General features: G+C 30.5%; 1 protein-coding gene across 1 annotated transcript in view; it reads right to left on the reverse strand.

Annotated features, from left to right (window-relative positions):
* Positions 1-7,212: 7,212 nt before the first annotated feature.
* The window catches only part of LOC123009391 (GAS2-like protein pickled eggs), a 17,631-nt gene continuing 8,127 nt past the window's right edge, over positions 7,213-16,716 (reverse strand). Inside the window, exons 5-7 of the mRNA XM_044405668.1 lie at positions 8,912-9,019; positions 8,244-8,856; positions 7,213-8,192 (exon numbers count right to left, since the gene is read on the reverse strand). Coding sequence (XP_044261603.1) covers positions 7,675-8,192; positions 8,244-8,856; positions 8,912-9,019 — 1,239 coding nt within the window. The 3' untranslated portion in view covers positions 7,213-7,674. The remainder of the gene's footprint in view (positions 8,193-8,243; positions 8,857-8,911; positions 9,020-16,716) is intronic.

Here is a 16,716-nt window from a genome sequence, read left to right on the forward strand (position 1 = left end):
TTTTGTTCAAAAAGGACCAAAAATTACCAAATTAGATCGATAATTATGCTATATTTGACATTTTCGAGAGTAAAAACATGTTTTTCAGTTAAAAATTTTTTTTCTCAAAATTTCCTTAAAATAGGCCTCAAAATCAATAAACTTGATGCAAATGACTGTTCTATTTTGGTCTGTTTTATTGGATTTATTTTGGTGACCTAAAAATAATCTACTCTTTTTCAAAAAATTTTATTCACAAGCAAAAAACCACCAAGTTAGTGCACCTTTTAAAGCGTTTAACATGTTTTTGAGTTAAAAGCTGTTTTTTTTGCAAAAAATGATCAAATTTGGTCGAAAATAACATTATTTTTGACTTTTTCAGTTAAAAATGCACATTTTCTTTGCGACATTTTGCTCAAGTAAGCCGAGTAATCTCCTAATTAGATGGTGTTTTTTGCTTATTTTTGAACAAAAATCTTAATTGTTTTTGGTCAAAACATGCCCAAAAATAAATTAAGCAAAAAATTGTATTATTATTTTGAGCCAAAACTGATTTTTTTCACAAAATTTTGCTAAAATACCCAAATTAGGGATCGAAAACGAAATTATTTCTGCCTTTTTCAAGTAAAATTTCACCCAAATGGGCTAAGAAATTAGTAAATTAAGTTGAAAATGGGGGTTAGGATAAAAAACCAACTATTTTAGCTAAAGTTTTTTGCCAATTTCAAATGTTCAAATGTGTAACAATAAAAACGGAACATCCTGTATATTTACTAAAGAATAAACAAAATAAACTTATAGGTAAAAAATTCTCTTAATTTCGTAAAACCATAGCTTTACACTACAAATAAAGCGATTATTATTGATAAGCTGATAAATCCCGGTCCTTATCACTTTATAGTGTTACGCCACGCATCTGATAACAGTAAATAAATAAATATTTTCCCCCAAAACGCAATTGCAAAAAAATATACCGGAAACTGTTTCATTCCTCCCATATAAACAAAAGTCTCATCTCCTGGAAGCCCACTCTCGTCAATTGTTTTATTACCATTACTACGTACAAAATGACAAACGACTCAAACATCTGCCTCCTGAAAACATTTTCCCGTAACGTAAATTTTTAACGAGGGGAAATTTTATTTTGTGGTGATAATTTTGTGTTATTTTTATTAATAGGCGTTTCGAAAGCCATCACTTTCTATGCTATCGCCGAATAAAAATAATGATTGCAATTCTGTGATAAAACTCGAAAAATTTGGAATTTTTGCGATGCAAATTAAAAGACAATAATTGCGTAACCTTCTCGGATAATTAAAACAACACATGACAAAAGTTTCAAATGGAAATTAGTGCTAGAAGCGAGGTCAGGAAGGTTTATAAATACCGAATTGTTTTTAAAAATAAACCGAAAAAGTTTGAGTTTTTATCAGATAACAAAAAGGGTTACAAAAGACAGGAAAATAATATTTTGTTGTGATTAAAGGAAATTGACAAATTGCGATTTGGTAAATTTATTGCGACAATAATTTCAAATCAATAAGTTTCATCATGCCAATTACTACAAAAGTTGTATTTTAATCAATTCCAATTTCTCAATATATTTTTTTTTCTCAAAATACTATTAATAATTACGTTTTTTTAATAAATGGACTTTGATTTTTGATAGTATGATTCAGTTAGTGCAAACATTAAACAGAAACTCTTTCGAGACAGAATTTCTACTAACCAGACAAAACTGCTTCTTACATGACCGATTATGTTAATTCTTTAGTGATAACGAACGAGAGAATTTCGTATTTGATCTTTAATTCTCATCTTTGGGATAAATAAAAGCATTGGTGGTAAAAAATTGTTTAAAAATGAGCACAAAAGTAAAATTTTTAAAGCATGATGTCAAGGGGAGGGCTGTAAAATAATGTGTTTTGTAAATTCAAATTTAAATTGAAAAAATAGACAATTTTGTTATTTTATGTATTTATTGAGAAATTTTCTACAAAATATTTACATACAATATTTTTCGTTAACTCAAAAATTGATTAATTTTGGTGAAATTTGCTACATTATTTGATTTTTGACAGTCTTTCGACCAAAACTTATCGAATTCTAACCTTTTCAATTAAATATTTTATATAGTTTGTAATAAATTATTGAGACATGAGTTAATCAATTATTTTTTTTAATTCCATGTGTCATTATCTATGATTTTTCAATATCTTCTTCGCTTATATGGCTGTTTTAATTCTTGCATCAGAAATTTAATTTTTTTGTTGAAAAAGTCGGCTTTTGATGAGAAATAATCCCGGAAATTGAGCAAAAATTCCGTTAATTTGCATTTGATAATCATTTATTTCTTATCACATCACACGAGTGCTCTCAAAGACCGAATTTGCGTCTATTTCACGGGTCACAGCCTCCCAACACCATCGTCATGCATGTCCACCATGCAAAATTCAAATTTCGCGCCCAAAAATCGAGCACAAGTTGTTTGAAATCGGTCAAAAATTTGTCGTTTTGACCTAAAACTTGCATCATCGGGTCAAGTTGAGTGATAAGATTCTCCGTTTTACAAATCGTAATACGAATTAATTTTAATTAAGTCTGGTGATAACTTCATTAATAAATGTCTTACTATAATGTAGTAAATTTATTTATTTATATTTGTCGGTCAAAGCGACGTTCATTGTTCATTTCCGTCGTGTGCATTCGATGCGAAAGTCGCTCACAAAAAGGAAATAACGAAACGTACAACAAATTGCTTGTTTTCTTTCGATGAAAAATCTATTTCGTTCGCATTACTCCATGCTAAAATGCCGAGAAAAATCACGTTTTAAAGCCAGAAATGATACAATGTGACAGAAATGACCTTGAAATTCTTATGCAATTGGAATAAGTACTACACTGATTAATCCTAATTAGACAAAAACAACAAGCCCCGAATTCGAATATTGAGAAATTTTGACCACAAATCACTTCAATTAATTATTTTTTTAAGAATAATACTTTTGTTTGGTAATTATTATCGACATTACAGGCCACTGTAATTACCCTAATAAATTTTTTGTGGAAGTTTTGGGTTGGCACCCCCGGTTTTTTACTTTTCTCGCGTTCCGAGTTTTCCATTCGAAAAAGTGCAATTTTTGGCTTTTTTCCACCCAAATTCGCACGTGTTTCACAATTCGGTGGTGCGGGAATCGTTTTTGGTAAAAATTAACCCGGAATTCGGCGATGAAACCGAATTAATTGACTTTGTGATAATTTTCGTGAGGTTAGTGAACTCGAAATGCCACTAGTGCGAATGACAGTTTTTGCGAAAAAGTGATTGACATGTCTTTGACTTTATTAATATTTGTGTTCTAATTTTTTCTCTAAATGTAACGGTCTTTGAACAACGGGGGCGCAAATTGACGATTGTAAGGTAAGTGTTTATTTTACAGTCATTCAACTTTTTGAAAATTTGATTTTTTATTCGGGAGCTTGGAAAGTGTGAAGCTTTTAAAACGAAAGCTGATTTATTATTGTGTTAACATCGTCGAAATTAACTAAAATCACGCATTGGAGAGGTCAAGTTTATTGCGTATCATTTTTTTATGTCAGTTTTTAGCGATCAAAGTGACCTGTGTTTTTGAAATTAAGTTGGCGACATTGAAGCCAAGTCACAGGCTACTACAACAGGTGTATTTTGTTCTATAATTTTACTCATTTTGTGTCTTTAACATTTATTTTTCACTAATTGATTATAAATTTGAAATCTGGAGTAAAACAAATTGCTCAAGATTTAATATTTATAGCTTTTGAAGGTCGCAAGTTCAGAAAAATTGTTGCAATGTCAGTGACACTACTGACAACCTGAAGAAAACAAATGTGACGCATTATCCAAACAACATCCGACAAAGTTTTGTTTACTTTTTTCTTACAAAAAATTAATTTTGGTGACGTTTGAGGTTACATCAATTTCTTTATCTTATTATTATAATAAATTGTTATTAAAATAATGATAAATAATGGCGAAATTGCGTCCACTACCTAGCCCAAGAAAAACAAATTCTTATTTCATTGAATTTAAACAAAGAGTTTCTTTTAATTGCTGAAATGTTTGTTTAAAACTAGTTTAGTTGCCACTAAAGAGACTTTGATCTTTGGATTTGGTCCAAGAATTAAAGTTACCAAAAGGCGTAAAAAACAAAATGGATAATATTGACACTCACTGAACTTGACATGATTTTCCAATCGGAGGGGAATTTAGCTAATTGAGGCCTCAAGCGCAAGTAATTTAGAGGTAATTGCATCGACTTGCGACCAGTTTCCTGTAATAATTCCCGATTTTTCAAAATTTAGAGGTTTCGGGGGAAAAACCGGAACCGCACACCTCTGAGCTCCATGTAAAATAACAAAAAATTCCAGTGTTTCAAGAAAAGAAAGTTTCAAATTGCAAATAACAAGAAATTTTATTGCGATAATTTTTTGTTCAAACAGTTTATAATTTGTGTTTGGATTTGGTACTGTTACGTCTCTTATAATTCGTTAATTATATTTGTTTATCTTGTTTATTTATAACGTTTTTAAGTTAGGAGTTATCTAATTTTTTTATTAATTAAGATGGCCATGAAGAAGAAAAGTCAAATAACTTTGACCAGACTAGATTAAAAACAGAAAAATGAGCATTTCTAGAAGATTTCGGAATACCAAGTGTTAAATTAAAAATTCATTATTAATTTGTTCATATGCAAATGAGTCATACAAACGTATTTCTCCAATTTAAATTAATTAAACACTGATAGAAATTTAATATTACAATTGATAATCACGTCAAACGACGTGATTTTGACACAAATTTCATGTATGCAACCCGTTATACATTTTTACATTTTACTTGACAAACTGTTTTGAAAATTTTGATAAATCTCTTGTTAAATTTTGTTAGTTCAATGATAAAAATGTGTAACTGGTTGCATTTAAAGGTTCCGTAGTTATGTGAATCACTCTGTATCATAAATAATAAAACTTTTATTAAAAATAATTATGTATTAATATTAATTAACAAACAGACATTAATTAGACATTTTTTCATTTTTGGAAAAAATACACAACTTGATTCATGTGGGATGAAAAATACAATATTTTGTCATCTTACGTGTGATAATAGTTTTTTTGTATGCTATTATTTTATTTTTATGTAATATTTTTTTGTTGCTTAAAAAAACTGTTTATTGTAAAAAATTGTATCATTTGGGTCGCTATCTAATTTAAATATTTGCTTGTATTAGCAATAGTGCAGTCTGGTGTAACAAGCGAATTAGTTTTGTCTGTCAACATAATAATAATAAATAATATTTACATAGAAATAAAGTAAACGTGTTTTTAATTTTGTGAAATTTAGTTATTTTGAAGTTTATAAGAAATATCTCTAGAAATGGTAATTTAGTACAAGATTTGTTCAATAACTGTTGAAAATTAAATTTTGAAAGAATTTCACACCAAATGTGTCATTTTTTATTATTGTGTCCAATTTGCATAATATTTCCTCGATTTTCCTTTAAAATTGTTCGTAACGAACTGAGGATAAATTTATTCCATCTCGAACCGAATTTTCTCACTTTCCGTGTTAATTACCACCGAAAACATGTAAAGGTCGGTTTTTCTTTAATTCCGTTAAAAAATTTCAATACCGTCAAAGAAAACTCGATTAAAACCCGAATTAATCCTTTTCACCGATTTTGATTAAAAAACTTCGTCTCGTTATACTAAAATTTCGTCTGAAAAAAATTAAAATGCTCCTTATAATCGAATCAGTGGAACAAAGTGCCCGAAATAATTGATTTTCGAAGAATGGAAGTAACATTTCAATCGTGTTAAAGCTCAGTGCTTCCTTTTGTGGCCTTTTGACGGCGCTTTTATATATCGTTTACTATGCATAATGTGTCGTAAAGGTGATGTGGATTAAGTAAAATGGGAAAACGGGAGTGTGTTGATATTTTCCTTATGTAAAATTCATGCGACGTATTAAATTGCCTGATGGATACATACGCCTTTGATCTTGCGGCCAATTCTCTTGTGGTAGCCCGGGAATAGGAAAAGGACGAGTACGGGCCTGAATTGATCAACAGCAAGAGACAAAAGTCAAAAATTCAATTCGTTTGAGTGGTTTTGGCATAAAATCCGCTTTATTCTAGCGATAAAATAACAAAAAACGACTTTTTTAACGATATTTTAAAAGGATGTATGACTGGTTGCCTGCCAGTTTTTTAAAAGTCAAATTTATTGAAAAATCATTAACAATGCATTTTGAGATAAAATTTGTGTTTTCGTTTGCAACAAAACAGTCCAGTGCAAGTCATATTCAATGAACAGGAAGTGCAAATGTAAGGATTTGGGTATTGAGGGATGTAACAACAATGGACTTGGTTGTGTGAAAAAGGGCACAAAATTCCAAATTGGACGCAACGTCGTATCCAAATCACTAAAAATTTTCATTATTTTTAGAGAAATTTTGCACTAAAATTTTACACAACAAAACTGCTACTAGGTAGAGGATTATAGCCCAGAAAAAAGTGTCCGAAAGAAGGTCATTATTCACACAGAAATTTGTCATTTTTGACACAAAGTGTCAAGTTTGATTATTTTATTGTTATTTAAAATTTTCAAACAATTTGTGGACTGTATTTTCGAACACATAAGTCAGAGTTTTTTGGAAAGTCTACAATAGTTTAACAAAAGTTAAAAAAAAATGTTTTTATTGTATTATTGGTTGCAGTATTCTAAGATGATGATAAATAAAATTCGAAAAATAATCAAATTTGTTTTTTGTTTTTGAAAAACTAAATTAATGCTTTTTTGCTAGTTTTGGGTATTTAGTAATTTTTGTGATCTTTTGTTGTATTATTGGTTGCATGTGTTAAGGTAATGAATGAGCATTTTAGAAGGATTAAAACTTGAAAAAAATAATAAATCTATAATTTCTATTCTTATAAAAGTATATAATAGTTTTAAATGGTGTTTTTTTGTTAATTTGAAATTATTTAAAAAAATGTGTGTTGTTTTGGTGGTATTGTTGGTTGCATATGTTAAGGTGGGAAAAAGAAATAAAAATCGAAGAAATTCTAATCTATTATAAAATTGCTTTAGAAAAATATATGTTATGATTTAAAAATAATATTTTTTGTTGGTAGCGTCTTCTGATGTATTGCTGGTTGCATACGCCAGGGTGGGAACACTAAAAAAATCGAAAAAAACTTAAATCTAGGACTTTATTGCCTTCGAAAAGCATACAATGGTTTCAAATAATGTTCCTACTTGTGAACCGAGATTCTAAAATCTGAATTTTTTAATATAAAAATTAGTTGTTTTTTTTTTAAATTAAAAATAATATATCATCAAATGTTAATATGTACTTGTTTTTACAAAAATTAATATAATTAGAGCTATAAGTTGCCAGTATCATGTTAAAAGTTGCACTAAATCCATTATTAGTGTTTAAATATAATCTAAGATTACATAAATCTTGCGGTATGGTTCCAAAAAAAACCCTACAATCTGAAATAACCGTCCAAATTGAAAAAATTGAGCATTTTTCTCGTAACAATGATAAAAATTTGAAAAATCATCACAAATTAGCACCAAAAAACAAAACGGTCGAAACAGGGTCGGACTCTACTCTAACCGTCGTAAAAAATACCCTAAAAAATCCCCTAAACTCTACAAAACGGGGGCGGGAATCCTAGATAAGTGATTATCAGGCCGTGAGTCCTTCCTTGGACTCCTATAAGACATCCTTTCTCCGCCTCCTCTTACAAACCGCCCCTCGTCCTTGAAATCAAAAGTGTACTGTTTTAACAATTCTTGGACTTGTTGGGCCATTAATGCTTCATCGTCGATTTGTGTTACTGTATTTATCAAAACTTCTTTAAGTCCGCCTTTTGTCGGGGAGGTGCTTGCTGAGGAGTGGCGACGTTCACTCCGCCTTGAAGGGGCGTGTCTTTGAAGCGGCGGACTGAAAGTTTCGATTTGGAGAGTGGGACGTGCTTGTTTCTGACGGCCATTCCACGTACCGTGGAATTTTTTCGGGGAGGATTTAGGGGCGGAGCGATCTACGCTAGGTTCTCGGGACTGGGGGCGGGGCTTGGGCGTTGTTTCCTCATAGATTCTGTGGGAGTAGGAAGTTTTACGTAAACCCACATCATTTGTGTCGTCAATACTATCAATGTGATGCTCTCCTAAATAAAACAATTATAATAATTAATTTTTTTCAAGTTGGTAATAAATACCGTTATATTCTGCATCATCAACTGAGTCTTGACTAAGGCGTTTCTTTGTTTTGTCTTGAATTGCGCCTAAACTCCTGTAGCCTTCATCGGAAACTTCCGAAGTTGTGTCACTTTGATCTTCATTTATTTGAATTGAAGTTTCCGATTTTAGTGGGACTTGTATCGAGGCGACATGATTCTTGTGTTTTGGTGATGTTGTAGGCGTGGCTTTAGTTTTAAGTGTAGTGTGATGTGATGATGTGTAGTTGGGGGTGGGGCTTCTCGATCTAATGGGAGGTACTAAAGATTTGCGCGGTAGATTCGGACTAACTGATCGTCTGTCGTTCAAATAAGACGGTGAACGTGATCTAGACCGATTCAATGAATTCATTGGTGGGCCTAGAGTCGAGGTGGAGCTAGAGGCGTGGCTTGGTGTCGCAATTGTAGGCACAGGAACTCGTTCGTAATACACGTGTGACCCGTGTAAGTCCTGGGCTCCTGGTTTATTGACCAGACGTGCCCCTTGGGTTGTCCGGTGTTGCGATCGGCAACGACATGGGTCGTGCTTGTCCAAATAATGGGACAAAGTGTCCCAGCCCCCGCCCACACGGACCATAACGTGATTTCGGAGTATCTACAAGTTTTCATTGTTCTATTGTTTGAAATAAAATGCAAAGTTCTTAAATTACCCTCACGAAAATTAACACTTTGGTGTCGCCGATTCGGTATTTGCCTTCGGAGACACGGATCATGGGGAATTGGGTTGGACACGTGCATTGAGCGACCAAGTCGCGGACCTGGAACAAAGAACAATTTGAATATTGAGATTGCGACAAGGGTCGTGAATATAATTTCTAAGCGATTGCAAAACAGAGATTCTCAGTGGTGATTTCGCGAAAAAAATGCGAATTTGCTTGTTAAATTTTTGTCTTTTTCCTAATTGTGGCTTACGTAACGTTGCTATAAAAATAAATAAGAGTTTGTGAAGGAATTTTCATGATTTTGATCTCGGCATTTGAGTATTTTTTTTAATTAAATTATTTGATAAATTACCATAATATTCATGTTTTCACGGAATTATTATTATTTTTTTGTAAGTAAACATTTGACATTTTTATAAGAATAGGTCGGATGTTAACTAATCTTTATCTTTATGAGTTTCCATTAATCACCAATTCTCAGAATGGCAATTTCGTCAAAGAATGAACAAATTAAAAACAAACATTTGACAAGTTGGCAAATTAAATTATTATTAAATATCTCTTCAAAATGCTAATTGTTTTAATTTCTGAATATACCGGGTCGGGCATCGGTTACGCGAAGAAAAAAAATCCCCACTTCTAATTAAATAAAATTGTTGAAATTTTTCACATTTATCTGGGTATTTCATAATTTTTTGGTAATTTTTCATTTACAAACAAAGCCAAAAAAAACTATTTTTTCACAAAAAGTTAAATTCTAATTTTAACAATGGCAATTTCGTCAAAGAATGAACAAATTAAAAACAAAAAAATTATTATTAAATATCTCTTCAAAATGCTAATTGTTTTAATTTCCGAATGTACCGGGTGGGGCATCGGTTACGCGAAGAAAAGAAATCCTCACTTCTAATTAAATAAAATTGTTGAAATTTTTTACATTTACCTGGGCATTGATAAAGTACATTTCATAATTTTTAGGAATTGTTTTATTTACAAAGAAAGCCAAAAAAAGTAATTTTTTCACAAAAGGTTAAATTCTAATTTTTACAATGACCTACGCAGATTCACTTCCTGTAATTGCTTACGAAATCAGAAAAAAAAAATTAGATTTAGAATTAAACGCAATTTTCCATCTTAAATCTGAAAATTAACAATTAGTTAGGTATTTGAAATATCGCCAATTTTAATTAATTAGAAGTTGCGATTTATCAAGTGCGCGTTACCGATGCCCCACCTGGTATACCTATAAAAATAAGAGCAACAAAATAATATTTTTTTTTAATTTCCAACTTTTTTCATCTTTATTATCATTTGCTGACAGTGTAGCCATTTTTTTTTTTAATTATTCGTATTATACTGATGACTTAAACCAGGTGTATCAAATTTTGTCTGTACCCCCAAAATACCTCTTTTTAATTAAACTAAAATTATTAAATGTATAATATATTAAATTTGATTGATCTCTAACCTTACTGTAGGAAAAAATGTTTTGTTCTATCAATTTTTATTCTACAGGCTGCGCCAGAACTCGCGGCCTAGAGAAAATTTTCAATGTCGATAACACAGAACAGCAATTTACTAGTTTTACAAAAGTAATTAAAACAGACAGGGTGTCCTAATTAAAATTTTATCATAAAAAATAGGAAAACTGATGATTTCATGTAACTTTAGTCACGATTTAAAAAAAAACTGTTTTTTTTTATTTTTTAAAATGTGAATAATAAAAGTTTGTAATTTATCAATTATTTCGTTTGTTTTCTTTTTTGTCGATATTTAAATTTTGAATTCTAACTTGCCAAAACTTCAAGCAACTCTTTTAATAGTTCAATTTTAGTTTTGTGTTCGTTGTTTTAATTAAAATTTGTCGAAAAAGCATAAATCTTTTTTTTTCTGTTGTGGTTTTAGTGTCAGTAATTGAAAATTTAGTAAGGATAGTATACATACAGGGTGCGCCAGAACTCACGCCCCAGAGAAAAATTTCAAGTAAGATAAGATACCAGGAACATGGAAAAAATGTTTAAAAAATTTTATCTGGCAAAAAATTTTTACATTTATTTTTTGACTTTTGACATTTTTTTATGTGTATTTAATGATCTGATGATTTTGTATATGTTTTTTTTTACAATTATTTAGTAAAGGTACAAAAATTTTGCCAATAAAAGCCACAAATAACATTGAACAGAGTTACAATTTAGGATACAGCTTCCTAGTTTCCTCTATAGCAAAAAAACTTGGAAAATAATTTTTCCAACAGAAATAAATAGTGTCAAAATGCAAAATCTAAACCCTCATAACTTCGAAATTTTTATAGATAATTTTTTTTTAACATTTTCTCCATGTTTCTGGGATCAATAAAGCGGCTTTATTGAATTGTACGTACAAGTAAATACAACCTTAACAAAAAAAAAATAAAATTTGCATAAAAGTTTAACTAAAATAAAGATTTTTTTTTTATTTATTACTTTAGGACATAGGTCCATAGAAACTTTTTTTTTTTATTTTGACCTAAGGAACCACCCCCCGATATACTTGTTAAAATATAACTTGACCAATGCCCCTCCCTTACTTGGTCAAAATGGGCGGAGCATTCATCTTCTTATCCTTTATAGACTATAGTTAATTTAAAAATAAAATAAACATAGAAGAAGAGAAAAACAAGAAGAGAAGCCTTCAGAAATACATTGAACTCGAGTGGTTCTTGAACCCATCTGATTACCATCCCGCTAATGAGTCTCCCAAAACACTAATCACCCGGCGCCAGGCCCATTCCCGCCCCAAAAAACCCAACCATTGCATCAACACAGTGGCCCGTTCTCACGCATATTTCATTCCTTTTTAAACCCATTCATCAACATAGAAAGTCACAATCGACTAAGCCACTATTCAATTGTCTTCTTAACTAAAACAATACCTTAACTGTTCCTCGTTATGACTTATTAGACGGTAGGTTCTGGAATCGACACACAAAAGTGAAACTTCCAATCAATTAATTGACTGAGAAGGTTTTTTTTTACTTCAACCAAAGTGATTTTTTCCGCTATCGATTAGTCATGTGGTAAATTTTGGATTGTATTTAAATGCGGTGCTAATGGAACTTTCCCGAGGAGGAAATGGGAAAAAATACATAAATTAATTGAGAGGAAAGTGAAAATTGCTCAATTATTCATTATTTTGTCACCGAACAGTTTCGCACACGTTCATCAGGACCACTCACTGATTTTTGTTAATTCTTTGGACGAGAAAGTAAATAGTAATGATTTTTTTTTCTCAAGTGAGGTAAAGTGTTTGTTTTGAAAGTTGTGGCTAAAGCAATTTTCTATAAAATCAATAATCGATAGTAAAAATGTACAAATTAACTCCTACGTAACCATGAATTCATTATTTCTCAACGTCTCACATATGGATATTTAATAATAAAATAAAGAAAATGTATTTTCTCTAATATCTACCGGGCGATGAAGAATAGTTGTTGTTCAACTCAACAATCCGGTGTTTCCCATTTTAAATATCTTTGCATGATCTTGTAATATTTCAAGTTGTGTGACTTTTATCGATTGATTTTTATCTTTTTTTTTGTTTTGAGTTTTTAATTGTAAGTACTCACTAACAATGAGTAGATTATTTGTTATATTTTAAGTTTGATCTTGATATAATCCTTATTAGATTAATCTTTTCTTCTGAAATATTGTTGTTTTTTCAGTTTTCTGCAATTCATGCCCATATCAAAAATTTATTCAATAAGAGTACTTGGACTTGTACATATACTTATGATAAAATTTATGTAAATTTAGAAATGATATTGACACAATTAAAAAAATTTGAGATAAGAGATAAGATGACATTATTATTCAGTGGACTATACAGAGTGTCTATAAAGTATGGATACAGCTAAATATTTTCAAAACGGTTTATCAAATTGTATTGAAATTTGGTATACATAAGGTTAATACTTGTACAGAGTGGTTATAAATGATTTTCATCTAGTCAGCTTTGGAATTCTTTTGCATATAACTTTATTTGTGCCGCTCTACTTTTTTGAAAGCTCTAGTTCTGTCATTAGTGTCACTTATTAATTAATAATAAATTGTTGTTAATTAAACTTTTATTGTTTCAACTAATTTCCAATAATAATTGATAATAATGTATACTTTGGAAAAAAACAAGTTTATAATTGTCTATTTTTGAAGTGGACGTAAACGGCGATTTTTTAATTTTGAGTTAAAACAAGTAGGTACACCTATTCTCGTAAAGCGGCATTTTTTATTTTACATGGAAAATTCACAGCTGGCTAGATGAAAATCATTTATAACCACTTTGTAGTTATATATCAAAGGAGTAATTAACTATTTTCATCCCAAGAATATAGGAAGGTAATTCATTCAATTCCAGTTTATTTTTTGAGAGTAAAAAATCGGTATTTTATTTATTTTATTATTTGTCAAAAACGAGGGAATAACGCGTCACTTTATTCTCAGTTGGGAAGAAAAGTATTTAAATATTTTAATAAAGAAAAGAATAATGGATTCAGTTTAACATAAGAGTGATTATTAAGTGATATTTCTTCCATCTCTTGTGCAACTGTGCACTTTTTGGCTTCTGAAACAATAGTAATTATTTTTTTTTTAATATTTGACGTTAAATATCTTTTAAGTTATTGATTATAAACACCTAAAAGTAAATAATTTTAGAAAAACAATTTAATAATCTTTTAAATGCAAAAACAATAAATAGGGTGTTCCATTTAAATTTTTTAAGTTTTTGAACTTTTAACAAACGCCTTCAGTTTTTTATCTTTGCAAATGCAACACACTAAATAAATGTTACAACCTTATAGCTTGTACCTTCTTCTTTGCGGTAGTAAAAAAAAAATTCTAGATGTCTTAGTTTTTGTGTAATGAATTTTTAAAAAGTGCGTGTTTTCGTCAAAAAAATCGTCTTCTTTTTAAAACTAAGCAAAATCGACCAATAAAAGTTTTGCTTAAAAACATTGTCATAAAAATCTACATCCAAAAACGCAAAGAAACAATACGGTGTTTCATTTAAAAAAACACAAGTTTGTATCGTAACTTATTTTTGAGACACGCTGTATAGTTGAAAATAATTTTAGGCGTTGGACTAGATTAGTTTCTATCAATGTCCCATATAATTTTTTTAATTGTACCATTTAAAGCTCACTAATGGATTTTTTCAATTCGCTGGGACACCCTGTATATAATGCAAGGCTAACTTGATTTTTTTTTAATAGAACGAGGGGTCAAAGTTGATATTTTGGAAAAGAGCATTTTTTCCTAAATTTGAATTAAAAGGTAAAAAGAATCCAAACTTTTGTATTTCTTATTTTTCCAAAATGTTTTCTGTCAATAAGAAATACCAACAAAATTCTAAAAATAATCAATTCGAATTTTCGTCATAATTTTAATAATCCTTTTTCAAAATTATAATTAATTCATCTCGTTTCAACTTTGTCGTCAATTTATTAATCCCGCGAGAATTTTAATCACGTTCGACCGGAAATTAGTAATCATATTAAATACAGCGCTTATTGAATATGAAATTATCAGCGATTACTTAAATTAAATTAAATATTATTTACACGAGTGAAATAATTCCAACTCATTATTCAAGGGAATAATTAGTTAACTAGAACCGGTGCAAAGCACTTTAATGTCATTATTTAGTCGACGGTCTAAATTAGTTTCAATGACTTCTTTTTATGCAGTTCAATTGAGGAGAGACAGACGCATTCCTGGGTGTCGAGTGGTGGTCCTCTTTTGGACCTCTGACGTAAAGTAATTAATTAATTATAATTGAAACAATGAATCAAAAGTTGAATTATGAGCAATTTAGGTTTGCTACATAATTGTCCAATTTTCTTAGATTAGACATAAATCACAGTTAAAAAAATAAATTGAATCAATATCTTGGAAATAGGTTTTCGTAGATGATTATGGTGACTCATACGGAAACATCATCTGGGTAATAATAGTGTGTCACTGTCGTTTTCCTTTCTGTTATCACAACCCACATCGATAACGGTAGAATTTTCATTTCCCGCTATGAATAATTGCAAATTCTTGTAGGAAAAGTCGCCAATTAAAAAAAAAATGGATGTAATCAGATCAAGCCCAGCTGTGCTACCTACGCCTGCTTGATTTTTCGCGTTCCCGTACCCAGCCGTCTAGATTGCAGGAATCCAGCACGTTTCGAAACAATAATATTGCAATGCATACCGGGATATGCATTTAATAATAAATTAAATGCACTTTCACTTGAATCGTGCACATCATTATTAGAGAGACCCTATATTATTTTTTTGAATTATCCGAATGAAAGTGACCTTGGGATGGTACAAAATGCGGAAAAATCGCACTAGACCGTGGGTGAAATATTATTATCATTGAAAGTAACAAGTGTAGGCAATGCTTGTGACCAGATTTTAACGTCGAACGTGAAGAATTTCTGCGTGGGTCTTCTTGGCCACGCCAACAATGACAGAACCTGTCGAAAGCGGATTAAATCGAAGCGATTTTGTCTCGAACTCGGACGATTTATCAAAGTTTGACAGGAGATTTCAATATTTGAGATAAGCTCTTACGTATAGGAGCGGTGTACATGACTTAGTGAACGTAGAAAATAATTTATTAATAAATTTTTATCTCCCGCTAATCCACATTGAGAGACTCTTGAAGATATCGGACTATTAATCTTTGTCTACAGTTTTACAACAATTCATAAACGCCGTAAGTGGCACGCATTAAGGGGGTTTTGCCCCTAAAAGATATAAACATAAAAAGGGTACAAATGGTCTCTATTTATCCTTGAGAAGCTCTGATAAAATTTAAGAATCAACCTGTATTCATTACTGGCTTTTCCCGACAATATTTTCAGTTTTGTGATTTTTTTGCATTTAAACAGGCTGATTCAAATGAGTTCTCTTTCTGAGCGACATTTCTGAAGCACTCTGTATGTTTAAAATGTATTAAAAAATTGTACATGCTTTCGGGCTGGTATTACACCCAACATATAAAAATAAAAAAAATTGTGAATAATAGTTTAGTAATTTTTTATATTGTCTAAAGTGAATAACACAAAATGTGTTAAAAGTAATATCAAAAAACAGTATTCAATTTTCACTATTCGAAAAAATTAAAGGAACAAAAAATTTTCGCAAAGTACCTAAACTCATCGAAAAATGGTCGTATCTATATTAAAAAAAAAACTATTTCGAAGCTTTACGTTTCTAGTTTTGAGATTTTTTTGGGAATTTTTTTTTCTGTGCTTCGGTTATCACGTAATCCTAAGTAATAGCACCAGAAAAAAAATTCTATTTTTTTTTGTCTTTGCTTTTGGTCTACGGACGTGTTTTTTTACTTAAGTCAATGCATAGGCCGGATAGCCTGTTCATTCCCCTTTAATATGCTTTTTTCATATTATTTTTGCGTTAATTTATCGCTGAGATATCTGACTTTAAATGAAAAAGGATTCTTTTGTCTTTGACCATTGATATTAAAAAAAAAATCTCCCTCAACATTGATTTAAAGAAAAGAGAAAAAAGTACCTTTTTGCGTTGTTTTAGTAAATCAACTGCGTATTCCCTAATAATGGGGAGGTGTTTTTAGTTAAGCTCTACCCCCTACCCTTATAAATTTTTAAATCGATGCATCAAACCGTTTTCTCGGACCGATTGATCAAAGTTTTAAACGAACATTTGTACATATTGTTTTTGAATATTGTGTAAGCTTCGTCAAAATAAAAAAAACAATTTTTCAGCTTTTTACAATTTTAAATGAGTT

Source organism: Tribolium madens, unplaced genomic scaffold, assembly GCF_015345945.1.
Source record: "Tribolium madens isolate multiple individuals breed KSU strain unplaced genomic scaffold, Tmad_KSU_1.1 Scaffold_71;HRSCAF=194;Tcas5.2_LG6, whole genome shotgun sequence".
NCBI classification, from domain to species: domain Eukaryota; kingdom Metazoa; phylum Arthropoda; class Insecta; order Coleoptera; family Tenebrionidae; genus Tribolium; species Tribolium madens.